This window comes from Rana temporaria, chromosome 1 (genome assembly GCF_905171775.1).
Source record: "Rana temporaria chromosome 1, aRanTem1.1, whole genome shotgun sequence".
Lineage (NCBI taxonomy): Eukaryota > Metazoa > Chordata > Amphibia > Anura > Ranidae > Rana > Rana temporaria.
Genome location: NC_053489.1, coordinates 576,604,809 through 576,623,022, shown reverse-complemented (window position 1 = coordinate 576,623,022; position 18,214 = coordinate 576,604,809). Strand labels below are relative to the sequence as shown.

General features: G+C 41.7%; 1 protein-coding gene across 1 annotated transcript in view; it reads left to right on the top strand.

The window, feature by feature from the left end:
* KIT (KIT proto-oncogene, receptor tyrosine kinase) overlaps window positions 1-18,214 on the top strand; it is an 84,409-nt gene that overhangs the window by 40,667 nt on the left and 25,528 nt on the right. Inside the window, exons 4-9 of the mRNA XM_040334844.1 lie at window positions 3,339-3,472; window positions 11,758-11,917; window positions 14,714-14,909; window positions 16,131-16,246; window positions 16,337-16,451; window positions 17,411-17,595. Of these exons, the coding sequence (XP_040190778.1) occupies window positions 3,339-3,472; window positions 11,758-11,917; window positions 14,714-14,909; window positions 16,131-16,246; window positions 16,337-16,451; window positions 17,411-17,595 (906 nt within the window). The remainder of the gene's footprint in view (window positions 1-3,338; window positions 3,473-11,757; window positions 11,918-14,713; window positions 14,910-16,130; window positions 16,247-16,336; window positions 16,452-17,410; window positions 17,596-18,214) is intronic.

Genomic DNA, 18,214 nt, shown 5'->3' with positions numbered 1-18,214 from the left:
GTGCACATTTCTAAATATAATAATTGTCTCTACTCCCAAGCCGCCAACAAAAATGACTTTTCTTACAATTGACTAAATGAAGTCATGATGCTGTGCTCGAGCTGTAGCACTGTCTTATCCATTAACACGTGACCCCATCTACTAATGATCCAAAACTTTTCCCAAGAGTATAGAGCAGACTCTTCTCTCTAGTAATAGGCATATGGAGACCAAGTTATCTTTCCAGGCATTCATGTGAACAAAACATGTCTCTTTTTACCTTTTTCGTTTTTTTGTTTTTTTTTCTCAAATACAGTAGAATGCAAATAGTAATATGTTAATGTCAGAATTTGACAATTGTTAATTTTGTGATTTAAATATACAGCAAACGCAGATCCAGACAGCATATATGTTAATTAACCACTTGCTTACTGTGCACATATACCCCCTTCCTGCCCAGGCGAAATTTCATCTTCCGGCACGGCGTCGCTTTAACTGACAATTACGCGGTCGTGCGACGTGGCCCCCAAACAAAATTTACGTCCTTTTTTTCCCACAAATAGAGCTTTCTTTTGGTGGTATTTGATCGCCTGTGCGGTTTTTATTTTTTGTGCTATAAACAAAAAAAAAGCTAAAATTTCGAAAAAAAACCAATATTTTTTACTTTTTGCTATAATAAATATCCCATTTAAAAAAAAAAATAATAATACTTTTCTCAGCTTAGGCCGATACGTATTCTTCTACATATTTGTGGTAAAAAAAAAAATCGCAATAAGCGTATAGTGACTGGTTTGTGCAAAAGTTATAGCGCCTACAAAATAGGGGACATAATTATGATTTTTTTTTATTTTCTTTTTTTACTAGTAATGGAGGCGATCTGCGATTTTTTATTGGGACTGCGACATTATGGCGGACTCATCGGACACTTTTTACACATTTTTGGGACCATTCACATTTATACAGTGAACAGTGCTATAAATATGCACTGATTACTGTATAAATGTGACTGTCAGGGAAGGGGTTAACACTAGGGGGCGAGGAAGGGGTTAAATGTGTAGCCTAGTGCGTGATTGTAACTGTAGGGAGAGGGGACTGACTGGGGAGGTGACCGATCTGTGTCCCTATGTACAAGGGACACAGCATCGGTCTCCTCTCCCTGACAGGATGTGAATCTCTGTGTTTACACACAGAGATCCACGGTCCTGCTCAGTTACTGGGCAATCGCGGGTGCCGGGCACGCACATCGCGGTCCCAGTAACGCGGCAGGTGCGCGCGCGCCCCCTAGCGGCTTTAAAAGACGAGGACATCATATAACGTCCTGTCAGAACAACTGAGCTATTGGTAGATAAGTGGTTAAAGTTGGTTCACTGTGGCAGCCTTCAAACTGGAGAGCTGGCAGCTCTGGCATAAATAGGTGAAGGCATTTGTAAGGTGCCCTGACCTATTACAGACTGCTAAACCAGCTTGTGTGACCCAAATGCCTTTTCATTATAGCAAATCACCAACACGCCTGCCTAGATCCTGCTAAAAGCCAACTTTATTGATAGCAGTAACCAACAAGCATGCAAGATTTGAACAGGGTTTTCCTAATGCCGCATACACACGATCATTTTTCGGGTTGTAAAAAACAAAGTTTTTCAGGCTCTAGAAAAAACGTTTTTTTCAACTTAATCATTAAAACGGCCTTGCCTACACACGATCGTGAAAAAAAAATGCTCTAGCAAAGTGCGGTGACGTACAACACATTCGACGGCACTATAAGACCCCATTCACACCTAGGCGTTTTTACGCCTGTAGCGCTACGCCGCTGCCGCCAGAGGGCTGAAAACAGATGTCCCTCTATGGAGATGGTTCACATCTCCACGCCGGACACCTGTCGCCTGCCGCGTGAAAAAAGGCCCCGGACCTTTTTTTCAGGCGTCTTCAAGCGTTCGGCTAGGAGATGGGAATCATCTCCATAGAGGGGGTCATCTTGGGGCACATCTAGGCGGACAATACCGGCGTTTTGTCGCCGCAAATCGCGGTACAAAACGCCGCTATTTTTACCGCGATTTGCGGCGACAAAACGCCGCGATTTCGTCCTCCTAGATGTGAATGCAGCCTAAAGGGAAAGTTCCATTCGGGTGACGCCACCCTTTCGGCTGCTTTAGCTGATTTTGTGATAGTAAAAGACGATTCGCGCTTTTCTGTCTGTTACAGCGTGATGAATGTGCTTACTCCATTACGCACGCTAGTTTTACCAGAATGAGCGCTCCCTTCTCATAACTTGCTTCTGAGCATGCGCGAATTCTTCACGTCGTTAAAGCCCACACACAACCATTTTTTACAACCCGAAAAATTACAACGTTAAACACGGCGTATGTACGTATGTGCGAAAAAAAATTGCCCGTTTTTCAGAACCCGTAAAATGCTCTGAAGCCCCCACACACAATAGTTGTAAATGACATTTTTAAAAAACTTCGGTTTTTACAACCATATTGCTGAAAATGTCATGGAATTGATACACTGCTCGTCTTGGAAAGTGTATAAAATGGCACTCATTACAATCATCAAAGTTAAAAATGGCATTTTAGTTAAAAGACTAAAACTAATTAGAAATTTGATGTCAAAATTAACACTGGTCTGTAGATTAGATTTTTCCATTAGGAACGGCACGATTGCTATTGCTAAAGTGCGCCTGCGCCGTTCTCTACGACGTATGCGCCGTAGACATCGGCACCCCGTGATTTTTGTAAATACGGTTTAGGAGATATTTCAAGCACCTACAGGTAAGCCTTAATCTAGGCTTACCTGTAGGTTAAAGTGGTTTTAAAGGGTTTACAACCACTTTAACTACATCTATTCGATTTTAGGTGACTAAAATAAGTTTTAGTCGACTAAAATGTCGTGGAGATTTAGTCGACTAAATACGACTAAAAGCAAAACAATTGCAGAAGACTAAAAAGGGACTAAAACTAAAGTGCCATTTTTAATAATAATATTCAGGCTGGCATCATTGACATTTCCTTCTGACAATGCTAATTCTCTAGTTGTCATGCTGTTTAAATTCCTTAAATACGTTTACTGACCTGGAGCAATAGTTTTGACTTTCTAATCTACGTTTTTGTTCCCGGTCAGTAACTCAGAGACAGGCAGCTAGCTTTCTTAGCAGTGGCACTCCCTGTAGTTACTATTTATATTGTGGAAGAAAATGGTACAGATAAAAATAAAATATGTATTTTTTAGCTGATTTTGGAGTAAAAAGGGTAAGCTGTGATCGGTAAGAAATATACATTTCCAGTTAAATTGTTTCTCTTTGATGGAATGTCCTACCCCGCTAATGCCGGTAATAGCTAATGTTTTTATTATTTATTTTCCAGTTCAAAAAATGTTACCCACAATTACTTTAACAAAATCCAAGCTAGTCGTCAAGACTGGGGAGCCGTTTGAGGTTACTTGCACGGCGAGGGATGTTAATGTCGTAGAGGTCCGTTGGATCAATGCAGGATCCTTGGTAAGTCAAAGCTTGGCCTAAATACCTACAGCACCTTGCATCAAATTGAATATGACATTTTCACACAACATATCAGTCACATTGTATTTCCAACAACATCTCGTACTCTGTCTCAAATGAAAACACTTCTTTGAATAATGGCCTGCAAATAGCGCTAAATTATTAAAACGTGGTTGTGCCGCTTACGTATTAATTTGCTGTTTTGGCCACATAAAAGCTTTTGTGATTTGAAAGGCTCCTGTAATGGAGGGAAGGACGGCAGTGTGGTAACAGCTGGTGGGTGTCTCAAATTCTCAGTGCACTATAAACACAAGTCTGTAGGTTTAGAGCTGGGCGCCCCGGAGTGTATTTACATGGGAAAACAACACTCACTTTTGTCAGGTCTGCATATTGTCAGCTAACCTTGGGAGAAAAGATTTTTCAGAAGAAATACAAGATTGTACACAAATCATTTTACAGTAATATGCAATTGATCCAGGCGCGGGTAATATATTCTGAGCGAGAAATCTAGACCTGGACGGATTCTCTAAATACAGACTGTATGAGTTGTTATGAAACTATCTGCATAGAAATGTGATGGGAAAAAAGACTCAGTGCTACTTTTTTGTGGGGTTGAGGGTGTTGTTTTGTTCTTTTAGATGTTCGTTCTGAGGTTAGACTCTACCTTCATGTTTAAAATCACTTACAGAGCGGTTGACTGACTTTGTTTTATATTGGTCTCTGCTGAGCTAAGCTTAGTGGGTTGTTTTTTGCCTACTAATATTGACATTAAAGTGACACTAAAGGTTCCATTTTTTTTTTAAAATAACAAACATGTCATACTTACCTCCACTGTGCAGTTTATTTTGCACAGAGTGGCCCCAAACCATCTGTTCTGGGGTCCCTCGGCAGCTGTCTCAGCTCTTCCCCGCATTAGCTAACCCCCTCTGGGAAGCTTTCTCCCAAGGGGGTTATCTTGCGAGCGCCCTTCGGTGTCCATAGACTAAGGTGACCAGATTTTTTAAATGAAATCCGAGGACATATTTTTTCTTCACTAGTAATGGCAACAATCAGCGACTCTCTGCCCATCGCCGCCCGCCTCACAGCCTGTCAAGTCTTACTCTTCGGGCCCCGGCTACTACTGGGTGGGGAGTGGAGGAAGATCCCTCCGCCAGGGAAGGCAAGGAGATAGGCAGGTGGCTGGCCAGGATTTGAGCCAAGGCAGAATAACATGCGAGCGGAGCTGAATGGGCATGTGCCCGAAACTAAAGAAATATTCCCTCTGCTCCGACCAGCACATGATCATTAAAAAGGGGCACAGACAATGGAAAAAAATACAACCCCCCTATGCTAGTAGGCACGGCAGAGCGGGGGTGTGCAATTCTAATTTTTTTATTTTAATTCTGCACTGACTTTCTTTGAAATTGTCCCTGTCCCCTATTAAATCCAATCTGGGGACAAAACCAGGGACAGACTTGGTCCGGGGACAGTGTCCTCAATCAGGGGACTGTCCCCTGAAACTGGGGATGTCTGGTCAACCTACCATAGACGCCAAGTGTATAACTCGGCCCAGACCCCTGGCACCCTCGTTATTGGATTTGATTGACAGCAGCGGGAGACAATGGCTCCGGTGCTATCAGTCTATCCAATCAAAGCCAGGACTCCAAGGAGATAAGGACGGCGGGGACGTGCCCACTGAAATTCAGGGCTTAGGAAGCATTAAAGCGGAGCTCCACCCTAAAGTGGAACTCACGCTGATCGGAACCCTCCCCCCCTCCGGTGTCACATTTGACACCTTTTAGGGGGAGGGGGGTGCAGATACCTGTCTAAAGACATGTATTTGCACCCACTTCCGGCCACACAGTTTCGGGTCTACTGCGGGCAGAACGTCACCTCCCGTCCTCCCCCCATTGTGCTCTGGGAACACTCGGCTCCCAGAGCAGAGCGGGAGCCAATCAGCGGCGCAGCGCAACTCGCGCATGCGCCGTAGGCAACCGGGTAGTGAAGCAGGAGCGCTTCACTTCCTGGTTCCCTCACCGAGGATGGCGGGGGGAGTAGCAGAGTGATGAGCGATCACTCGTCCTCTGCTGCGGACGGCGCTGGACTCCAGGACAGGTAAGTGTCCTAATATTAAAAGTCAGCAGCTGCAGTATTTGTAGATGCTGGCTTTTAATATTTTTTTTTAGTGGCACATCCGCTTTAAGGTGAAAAAAAACACGAGGATTTACAACCCCTTTAAAGTCTCATCTGAAGTGCGAAGCTGTATTTGATTCATAGGTGTGCACAGTTTTTTTGTATTAGGGTGTGCACCCCAAAGCTCAATTATATTTGCGTGTATATGCATATGTATATACTAACACTGTCAGTAGAGCAATGCGCAGTGTCAGTAGGACAGAGATTGGTGTCACTAGGGCAGTGGACGGCGTCAGTAGCTGTTATATGTTTTTTTTACCATTTTTTATTTTAATGAGCCCTAGAAGGGGGTTTGGTGAAATAAGGGTCTAAACAGGGGGAATCTGCGCCATACAGGCTTACTAGAATGTACGCTGGCACACCCTGTGCGCATGCCTATGGTTCGCTTTAAATGCAGGTAAAATCAGTCTAACGGGAATCTTGTTTATTTAATTATATCTCCCTTTAACGTAGAAGCCAAAAGAGCTGGTGAGCCGCATTAATGTTTTTCTTCTGGTTTACCAGAAGATGCTGTTTTGAAATGCAATTAAGAAGAGGGTCCTTGCTTCTTTTTGATATTGTTGTGTAGAGTCACTTGGGTTCTGTTTGCTACCTATTCCTATTAAGCAATAGGGAGACAATTGTGTAACACCAATGTTGGAGAAAGAAATGATATACTCACACACTATACACTTAGGGGATTATTTACTAAAGGCAAATCCACTTTGCACTACAAGTGCACTGCAAGTGCACTTGGAAGTGCAGTTGCTGTAGATCTGAGGGGGATATGCAAGGAAAAACAGCATTTTATGCTTGCACATGATTGGATGATAAAATCAGCAGAGCTTCCCCTAATTTCCCTCAGATCTACAGCGATCTACAGCAACTGTACTTACCATGGAAGGGGAACTTGTAGTGCAGAGTGATTTTGCCTTTACTAAATCAACCCCAAGGGATTAGGTTTGTGCTAACAAATAATGTATTCAAATATTACGCAACAGGATTTATTAACAGGCTCTTGTAAGTTTTCTTTACCGCAGTGACCCTAGCCCAGCTGTCTAGGGAACTTGCTGTTGTTACACGTGACATAGGTACTGTGTTTCAGGAAAAGCCTGCAAGCATGTTATGTGTTCTCATATGCCGGTTACTATGGCCATCTCCGTTTACAGCATCATGGTAACAGAGTTGAAAGGTTATGCTCTTAAATGCAGAGCTCATGAGTCCATTGTTCTACCAATCTGTCCAGAATGCATCCAAAACTGGCTGAAGACAGGTAGAGGGTTCATAGAGAATGATGGATGGTGGGGAATCTGCCTGTCCTCAGTCTCATTGCTGCCCTACCTGTCACAAATGTATTTCTGTCTTGGCTGACGTAAGTTTTACGGATGTATGCAAATTGCTATACTTGTTCCCTCAGTAACAAAGGAATTATTACAACAGGTATGGCCACCCAAACCTATAATGCCTGAAGGTCAGCTACTTATGTGTGTAAATGTAAATAGTTGGACAAGTATTAGCCCTTGTCAGTTCAGGGCCTAATTTGTCTTCTGGGATATAGATACGCAAAAGGAACCTTTGAAGTAGTAGAGGAGTTTTGCAGTCTTCTCGCACTTTTTCTAGTCCAGCAAAGTACAGGCTTTCCTTAAGCATGCACATTTTAGCTGACTGAAAATGTAATTGGAACATTATATATATATATATAAATATATATATATATATACGTATATACTATGAATAACAAACATTTAAATATCTGCTCCACTATATATATATATATATATATATATATATATATATATATATAAATATATAGTGGAGCAGATATTTAAATGTTTGTTATTTATAGTGGCCAGTCAAATCTCTTGTTTCATTTATTTAAACTGATGCAGGAGAAATAACAGCTTAGCTCAGATTAGCTATAGACAGTATACATACTCATAGGGGTTTATTTACAAAAATTGGAGAGCGCAAAGTCAGTCTCCCTTCTGCATAGAAACCAATCAGCTTCCAGGTTTTATTGTCAAAGCTAAATTGAACAAGCTGAGGGGTTAGAAGCTGATTGGTTTACATGAGGCCCATTTTTTTTTCTAGCATGCCATCAAGCATACTAGCGCGAGCTACAGTATGCCTTTATTTTATTTTTTGGTGCCGTACTTACAGTTTAATCCCGTAGTGAAGTTTCAGACTCCCCGCGGGGAATGGGCGTTCATATGCAGAGGGAAGATGATTGATGGCCGGCTATGGCGCGTCACGCTTCCCGAAAATAGCCGAAATAGGACATGGCCCTTCACGGCACCTGCGCAGTCAGCTCCTAGTCTGTGCGCAGGCGCCGTATAGCGCCCTGAAGAACCCGAGACCTACTCCGGCTATTTTCGGGAAGCGTGACGCGCCATAGCCGGCTGTCAATCATCTTCCCTCTGCATATGAACGCCCATTCCCCGCGGGGAGTCTGAAAATTCACTACGGAATTAAACTGTGAGTACGGCGCCAAAAAAATAAATAAAGGCATACTGTAGCTCGCACTAGTATGCTGGATTTAATGGTAGAAACTTGTTTCATAGGGTGAACCACCGCTTTAACTAAACACACAAAACATAATAGCAAATATAAACAACTAAAATGTTTTCACATTTTTCTTCCGTAATCTGCCTTTATATTGTGTATTCAAAATTGATATCAAAGAAATGTTCAACGGAAAGAACCACCCAGATTGTGGTTAGTGTATGAGGTTAATAAGATTAACAGTTGATATGTGTAAAATATATATATATATAATAGAGCTAACAGCTGATTCCCAGTCAGATTGTAATTTTTATTGCTGATCCTGAGACAGTAGGGGGAAGGGGATTTAGTGCTGGTTCACACAGGGGCAACACGACTTCAGTGTAACTTTGCAAGGCGACTTCAGTGCGACTTGGAGCAACTTACAACGTGACCTAAAGTTGCCCCCAGGACAGACGGCTTTGCCAGTGGCCAATCATAGAATAATCAGCTCTGTGGGAGGGAGGGGTTTGCCTGAGTAAATTATTTTCTTTTCCTGTAAAGTTGCTTCAGTTAAGACAGTGATCTGACTTTGGAGGCAACTTCCATTGAAATCTATGGGTACAAGTTGCCTAGAAGTCACCTTGAAATAGTACAAGAACCTTTTCTGAAGTCGGAGCGACTTTAATAGTGTACATTAAGACGGCTCTCGTTAACTAACATGGGACTACTGATGTCAAGCGACTTGGGGCGACTTGAGGTCTGACAAGTCGGATCCCATGTCGCTGTAGTGTGAACCGGTACTTACTGAAGCAAACAGAATCTGGTGCATCTGTGCATAGTAACCAATCGGCTTCTAGGTTTTAGCCCTCTTTCACACTGAAGGCGGGTTTTAAAATTGTGCGCGTTCAGCTGAACTCACACAATATCAAACCTGCACTTCAGTGCAAGTTCGCGGGGAGAATTGAAAGACGTGTACGGGGTCATGCACAGATCTCTGTTGAAATCGCCCCCAACGTTGCAAAAAGTAGTGTAGGAACTACTTTTGTAAATCGGTGTGGCGCTGCAAAGTCGACAAGCTGCAATTTGGCCTCAAATCACATGTCAAATCGTGCCAATGTGAACTGGTGCTAATTGTCAAAGCTTAACCAATCGCCGCCCGCCGTCGTTATTCGTCGGCTGTTTGAAGTGTAATATCGTTGTTATGGCAGCAGATAGCTACCATAACCCCAGTATGCACCTTTTGGTAAAAGCGGTCTTTGCGGCGGGTTCTCTGTAAGATCTTTTATCGGTGGCGAGAGAGGACCCCTCCTCCCGTCATACTACGGTGCCCTCCGCCGCTTGCCAGAGCCGCCGGTGGAGGCGATCAGATGCTTCTCCCTGTGTGAGATGGAGCTAAGTGAGGGAAAGATGGCCCCCACACGGCTCCATACCATTGCAGGGCAGAAGCGCGGTCAAAACGTCACTTGCACCCGCAGCTTCTAAAGGGACTTTTTTCAAACTATATATATATATATATATATATATATATATATATATATATATATATACTGTATATACATATATATATATATTTTTTTTTTATTATTATTATTATTGCATTTTTGTGTAAATATGAGATCTGAGGTCTTTTTGACCCCATATCTTATATTTAAAATTACCTATAATGCATTTTTCTATTACAAGAGATGTTTACATTCCATGTAATAGGAATAAAAGTGACACAAAAAAAAAAAAAAAAAAGAACAGTGTAAAAATAAAGAATAAGAAGTAAAATAAATAAGAAAAAAAAAATGTTTTAACGCATCCCGTCCCGCTGAGCTTGCGTGCAAAATCGAACACATATGTGAACAGCGCCCGCATATGTAAACGGTGTTCAAACCACACATGTGAGGTATCACTGCGATTGTTAGCATGAGAGCAATAATTCTAGCCCTAGAGCTCCTCTGTAACTCAAAACATGCAACCTGTAGAATTTTTTAAACATTGTCTATAGACATTTTTAAGGGTAAATGTTTGTCACCATTCCACGAGCGGGCGCACATTTGAAGAGTGACATTTTGAGTATCAATTTACTCTGCGTAACATCATCTTTCACAATATAAAAAAATTGGGCTAAATTTACTGTTGTCTTTTTTTTTATTAAAAAAAGTGCGCTTGGAAGACTGCTGCACAAATACAGTGTGACAGAAGGTATTGCAACAACCGCCTTTTTTGTTCTCCAGGGTGTTAGAAAAAATATATATATAATATTTGGGGGTTCTAAGTAATTTTCTAGCAAAAAAAACTGTTTTAAACTTGTAAACACCTTGGGGTAGATTCAGAAAGATCAGCGGATCTTTAGATCCACGTAATCTTATCTTATTTACGATCCGCCAGCGCAAGTTTTTGAGGCAAGTGCTGTATTCAGAAAGCACTTGCCTCTAAAGTTGCGCCAGCGGATCGTAAATCCCCCGGCAGAATTCAAGTTCCGCGGCTAGGGGGAGTTTACTATTTAAATCAGGCGCGTCCCGGCGCTGATCGTACTGCGCATGTCCCGCCGGCTAAATTTCCCAGCGTGCATTGCTCCAAATGACGTCGCTAGGACGTCATTGGTTTCGACGTGTATGTAAATTACATCCATCCGTATTCGCGACCAACTTACGCAAATGACATAAAAAATTCAAAATTCGACCCGGGAACGACGGCCATACTCAACATAGGATACGCCGCATATAGCAGGGGTAACTATCCGCCGGAAAACGCAAAACGCAAGCGACGTAAAAAAAAAAGCGACGGGCAGGCGTTCGTTTCTGAATCGGCGGATCTCCTCATTTGCATATTCGTCGCGTATACAAACGAAAGCGCCACCTAGCGGCCAGCGTGAGAATGCAGCCTAAGATCCGACGGTGTAAGTCGCTTACACCTGTCGGATCTTAGGGAGATCTATGCGGAACCTGATTCTATGAATCAGCCGCATAGATCCGACCGTCGCAACTCAGGAGATACGCCGTCGTATCTCTATCTAAATCTACCCCCTTATCTCAAAACGAGGCTTTGTCCTTAAGTGGTTAATTGAACAAGCTGAAGTTAGAAGCTGATTGGTTACTATGCACAGCTGTACTGTTCTGGGTGCTAAAGTTTTAGTAAACCCCCCCCTCCAATGACTGTCACTGTCTAAATGATGAGGACATTTTTATTACCGTCTGCCATACTTTGCATGGTATACTGTCTATAGCTAGGCCTTTCACATTCCCTGCCATAATTAGCATTGACATCTTGGAGAACCATCACAATATTTGTATCCCCCCTTTTCCTTCCTTCCTCCCTCTCCATATTCCCTGCGGCGCGACCATCCTCCATTTCCTATTTTTTATGTTGTTCCTTTCCTTTTGTCCGTACGTAAAGATATAGTGGCCCAGTCATGTGTAATTTGCATATTTTAATGAAGCTGCAAAGGTGATTTAATAATCAGCCATATCTTAGTAATAAACTCTTCTCCGTCACACAAGCACCTGCATTGTTGTCATTATCGTTTCATCTGTCATTATCCAATTGTATGAAAAGCTACTTGCAGCAGACAGCTTGTCACGGCCTTTCTTCCGAGACTTCTGATTTGACATAATGAATTTTTTTTTTTCATTATAATAGCTAATTTTGTGATTTCATTGCAGAAAGACGCTGAAAAGAGCCAGTTTATTTCTACTTCTAATTTTGTTCGCAACCGCACTCTGAGCAGCCAAGCCGTTCAGTATAATGAGTCTGGTACATACATCTGTGAAGCCAAGAACAGCATTGACGTGGTGAACGTTACGTTCACATTGGAAGTTCTCGGTAGGTAACTGTTAGTTAAATATTTGCATCGTATTAGTGGAGTCACTGACGTCATCTACCAAGCTTCTTTTATCTGTATCTAAATTGAAAACCTCCGTTTACCACCGATTTCTACTTTTTTATCTCTTTGTATTGATTTCTATTGCCTGATGTGGACATCAGTCACACGTCTGGTTGCTGTATGCTTATAGCTGTTTAGAGGTTTATGGACAATTTTGCTATCTGAAGCATTTCATCTTGCAGCCCATAGCAACCATTCATTGTATTCCTTTAAGGTCTCCAGCTTGTGAGTTAAGAAATAACCTTTTACTTTGCACATTGTTAGTCTTTGAAGTTTAAGTATTTGAGCTTTTAATAGGCAGCAGCATCCCCCTTATTTAAATTCATTTTTTTCACTCATTCTTTTCACTTCTTTTTCCTCTATTTTAGAGGTTATATATCATTTTTTTCTTCACTTGTGAGTGGGTTTAGCGCAGAGTTTTTTCCTTTTTATACAGTCATAAGGCCAGCCTGCAACAATGTGCCTCCTTATGCCGCGAATTTCTGACAACAAATGTTCAATGTGAGCTTGTTGTCGCAAAATCCGACCGTGCGTAGGATCCATCTGACATTCGCTATCAGACAACAAGAATTTGAGAGCTGGTTTCTCAAATTTTCCGACAGCAAAAGTTCTTGTCGGAAATTTCCGACCGTGTGTACAGAATTCGACGCACAAAAATCCTACGCATGCTCGGAATCAATTTGACGCATGCTCGGAATCATTGAACTTTTTCTCGGCTCGTCGTGGTGTTGTATGTCATCACATTCTTGACGTTCCGACAACATATGTGTGACCGTGTGTATGCAAGACAAGTTTGAGGCAACATTCCGTCGGAAAAAAAATCACGGTTTTGTTGTCGGAATGTCCGATCGTGTGTACGCGGGATAAGGGTTTGGGAAGATGTCCATTTTAGGGGCTGCCTGAATCACGTCTTTATCAGGCAGAGTGGAGCTTCAATAAAGTGACCCTTTGTACCTTCTTATAGGGTTTATTGAACACCGTGAGAAGGGTCCCCACAGGTCACGCTTGGCTGTATTGCTGAGATATGTTCCTTCACAGATTTTTATTGCACTTGGCAAAACGGACAGACACAGGTGGGCACATCAGTACAGCTTCTTAGTGGAGGCAGCAACAGCATAACGGCCTAATGCGGATGGACTTTGGGAAGCCTTTAAATCAGACATCTACATGAAGGTTTAATAAGGGCGTGCAAAGTGCAGTTACAAATATTTGATGGGTGTGCCAGTCAAACGCAGTTTTTTTCACTGAAATGCAACCAGCTGCGTTTGTTTGAAATGAAAAGTCTGTGTTTGACCTGCTTTGTGTGCAGTTTAGACTCACCTTAATAGGACATGCTGCATTTACAGGAACACATCAAAAGTTAACCCCACCCCTTGAGCTGCCAGTTGCATGACCCATAAAAGACAATAGAATAGTGCTGGTGTGCGTTCCAAAACACACGTCCAATGCAGGAAAATAATGCTCATTGACATGTGCCCTGAATCTTATTGGTTGCCAAGGGTTGGCATTATATCATTGTTCTTTTCACTGCCTTGATTGTAAAGTCTCGTGGTTTTTTTTTTTTTAAATAACAAACATGCCTTACTTACCTACTCTGGTTTTGCACAGAGCAGCCCGGATCCTCCTCTTCTGGGGTCCCTCTTTGCTGGTCCCTCCCTCCTATTGAGTGCCCCCTCAGCCAGCAGCTCTCTATAGGGGCACCTGAGCCGAGTCAGAGCTCCGTGTATCCATTCAGGTACGGAGCCCCGACCTGGCCCCACCCCCTCTCTCCCCTGATTGGCTGGTTGACTTTGACTGTCAACCATTGCTGTGTCTCAGCCAATCAGGCGGAGTGTCCCGGATGGCTTAGACACTCGTGGACATCGTGGGAAAGAGATGTAGCTCAGGTAAGTATTAGGGGGTGCTGGGGTGGCTGCTACACACAGAAGGATTTTTATCTTAATGCATAGAATGTATAAATATAAAAAAACCTTCTGCCTTTACAACTCCTTTAATGCTGTATTAAACTCATAAGCAAACATTTATTATATTGCAGCTTACCTATTCTTAGTGTTGGCTGCATTTGTTTTCTCTTTTAGCCTTTCTTTTCTTTATTTTTATCTGGTGATCTGGCCAGTAAGTCTTGTTTTTCAAAAGAACAAACTCTCTTGCAGATGAATCAGTTACATGGATGAGACAAACCATTTAACACTGGTCAGCAATGATCAGCTTTTATTTATTTATGTAAAACCTTTATCCCAGTAGGGAAAAAAACCTGTTTGCTGTAACTGCTTATGAATGTATTAGCTGGAGCTTTGCTTCAATTTAATAGTGCATTTAAATAGGCTAGTATTCCTTCCCACCACATTGACAATGCTAATGTCCAAAGGTGGCCCCTGTGCTCCTTCATCCAGGGTTGATGCACTGTAATACAGGAGGTGTGTTACTGGTCAGACCACCAGGTGGAAAAAAAAAAGAAATATGTATGTAGCCACCACATCTAAGGTAAGCTGCAATATATTACATGATTGGTTTTGGGTTTAAAATAAAAAAAATAAAAAAAAAAAAATAAAAAAAAAAAAGATTACTATATGGTGGATTCTTGTTTGTTGTCCTGGCTTCCTGCATTGAAAATAACTCTATCGAATAAGGCCCCTCTATGTTTCTATGTCTTTATTTCAATGTGTTTTTTTTTTATGAACTGTCTTTGCTCTAAGCTGTTATTATAATGATATCTAATTGTGTTACTTTTATAGAATTTGGCTACATTAACTTGACCATCACTGAGAACACTTCAACTACAATTGATTTAAATGCTGGAGAGAACATAAAATTGCAGGTTTATATTGACGCCTACCCCCGCCCTGATGAAGAGTACTGGACTTACATGAACGAAACCCTTCTGAACACCTCAGATCACTTTGTACAGCCACGAGATGAGGGCAATAACAGGTAAAATAATAATAGTTATTGAACATTCTTATCTTGCATGAACGAATCTATCATAGTACATTTCTGGGTTGGAGAACCAAGGTCCTCCAATTTGACATCCTTATTGTGTAGGGCAAAGCCTTAAATTGGATGTAGACCCTCCATACACCCAGTGAAGTGAACAGCCTCAGATGATACACAGGGATGAAACCAATCTCCCTATATGGGTTTTACATGTATATCTGCTGTCTTCACATTTATATACTGTTTAGAAAGTTAGGCCCCGTACACACGTCCGAGGAACTCAACAGGCAAAACTCATCGTTTTGCTCGTCGAGTTCTGTGTGAAGCCGCCGAGGATCTCGGCGAGCCAACTTTCCTCATTGAACAACGAGGAAATAGAGAACATGTTCTCTATTTGGCTCTACGAGGAACTCGTCGGCTTCCTCGGCCGTAAGTGTACACATGCCGGGTTTCTCGGCAGAATTCAGCTCCGATCGAGTTTCTGGCTGAATTCTGCCGAGAAACTCGGTCGTGTGTACGGGGCCTTAGGAGGTTTTCTCTTCCTGGTTAACACAGAGTGTGATGTCTGGGCATACAGCCAAGATAGCTAACATTGTTGATTGGAGGAAAGGCACACACTCCCTCTCCTCATAGGCAGAGACTCTCAGAGGTGTTTTGTAATAGGACCTACTCTCTGCTAATCTATTTTAGCATCCTCCCCGGACAGAAGATTCTAGTTGCTTTTGTCTAAAAACTCTGGGAATTGGTCAGGATTTATTAGGCTGATAACAGGAGAGAGCTATAAGACTTAGCTCATTGAAGAGAGACAACAAAATACTGCAGATATATGTGCCCAGCTCAAATTTCATGAATAGGGTTTACATCCACTTCAAGGCTTTTGTCAATGAACTTTTCTTCCCTCATATAATGGGGACGCTGAATGTTTTATACACAGAGTTGCACCAGATTTTGCACTGTCCAGTTTTAGTAAATAGCCCCCACAGTATCATGGGGGGAAAAGCATAGTAGACAATCACATATCAGCTTTTATTATTGTGGCTACCGATTATTGAAAAAACTGACTACAGCCCATTTCACACTTTGCCCAACTTTGAATTTGGTGAACAATCTCTATTCCTCTAGTAAATATACCCATTGTCTCACTGAGAGTTGCCCTAACTGGATGTGTTCCACTAATTCTATCTCTGATTAGTGAATGTCTATCTCTGTTCACTTTAGGTATGTTAGTGAGCTGCACCTGATTCGACTGAAAGGCGAGGAGAAAGGAGTTTATACTTTTTATGCTTCCAATTCCGATGCCAACGCTTCAGTTAGTTTCAACATATTTGTCAAAAGTAAGTTTCCTGTAACTCCCTCACAGTGTCCATCCATTGTGTAGTTTTAACTGACAGATTTTAATCCCAGGTTTTCCTTTATTTTCACAGCAAGACCTGAAATCCTAATTTATGATAAGATTAGGAATGGCATGCTCCAGTGTGTGGCGACTGGGTTCCCTGTGCCCTCCATTGAATGGGTTTTCTGTCCAGGATCTGAGCAGCGGTATGCAATAATGAATATATAACAGCTGATGCAAAATTAGTATAGCAATATGTAGAGAAAAAAAGTGCAGTCTATAAACTAGAGTTGTGTAAAAGTGTCCTTTGCGCTACTAAAGTTAATAGTGAAATGTAACAAAGTAACAAATAAAGAGTGATCATTGTGAATCAAAACCAGCAGCAAAACCTAATAGTGTTCACAATACACAAAATAGAAATAAAAAAAAAGGTCTTCGATTTTTTCTTGAAGAGTTACCGTATTTATCGGCGTATAACATGCACAAGCGTATAACACGCACGCTAACTTTAAGAGGGAAGTTTCAGGAAAAAACTTCCCATGGCCCCCTGCGTATAACACGCAGGCACAGTTTACCCTCTATTTTCAGGGTAAAAAAGTGAGTGTTATATGCCAATAAATACAGTATATATTAATTTTCTTGGACTATTTTATATAACAAATTTTTTGAATTTCGTTCAAGTTTTTATGATTTTGATCATTTATTGGCAAAGTGATAATACATTACTGCGCAAGATCACCTTTTTTTATTGATTTATTAACTAGAGTTGTCATATACAGTAAAAGCAAGTTTTAGCTAAATGCCTGCAGACGTATCAAATTAAGTGTTATATTTATAGGAGCAGACAGTCAGGTGTCTTGGCTGCTTTTTGATTGACAGGCAGGTTTTACGTCTATGCCGACGTATCCATGCATTATTGACAAAGGATCTTTTAAGTAGTGCATTGAGATCCTGTGTTCATTAGCACAATTACTAATGTGTCATCCTGCCTTGATGGAGACACAATAAGCTGTTTTGCAGTTTTCAGTTCAAATGGTATTGTCTCATCTGTGTCCTGACTATATAAATGAAGGCACAGTGTCACCGGGTTGGTGTTTTATTTTCCATACCTGGAAATGTTTCCATGTACTCATGAAGGAAAATTGACCACGCATTGTTATTGCAGGTGTACAGATTCTCCAAGAATCCCCCCCTATGATGTAAAGTTCAGCCAGGAAAATTCAACTCTGGGTCGTATGTTGGTAGAAAGCATCTTAGATGTAAGCTCCATCAGGAAGAATGGTACCGTCCAGTGTATCGCATCCAATGATGTGGAGAGCACCTCATCCATCTACAGCTTTGCCATTAATGGTATATTTTGTTTTATTTCAGGTTTATGCAGATCTTTTGGTGTTCTTTGTTCGCACTGCCTTACATTGTCTTGAGAGAAATAAAGAGCCAATAGGCCTCTCCCCCAGTACATCTATGCTTCTTTAGTCTAATAGCCTGTGATACAAAGAAATACTTATGTTATTCATCAGTCCTGTTGCAGCTGGAACACTTTCTGGATCTCGCTGCAGCCCTGGAGTGTGGGCAGGCACTAAACCACATCATATACAATGCGGGACCAGTGCTGGTTGTTGAAATGCATTGTAGGTGATGACATTGGCGAGAAGGGTGGCAAAACAACCAGAGAGGAGGAGCAGCTTCATAGGACTGGTCATGCTTCCTTGAACCAGTGGGGAGGAAGTCTTGAGGGTCAATTTCCTTCTATTACATACTCTTTAGGTTGAGTGAACATTACATCCTTAATATACAGGGAATTTATTTTATTACAACTGGAGTTCAGTTTTAGAGTATTTGTGATTCTATGTGCCTGAAAGCTGGCAAGATGATTAGGACACTTAAATACCGTATATACTCTAGTATAAGCCGAGTTTTTCCGTACATTTTTTGTGTGCTGAAAAAGCCCTCCTCGGCTTAGGCCTCG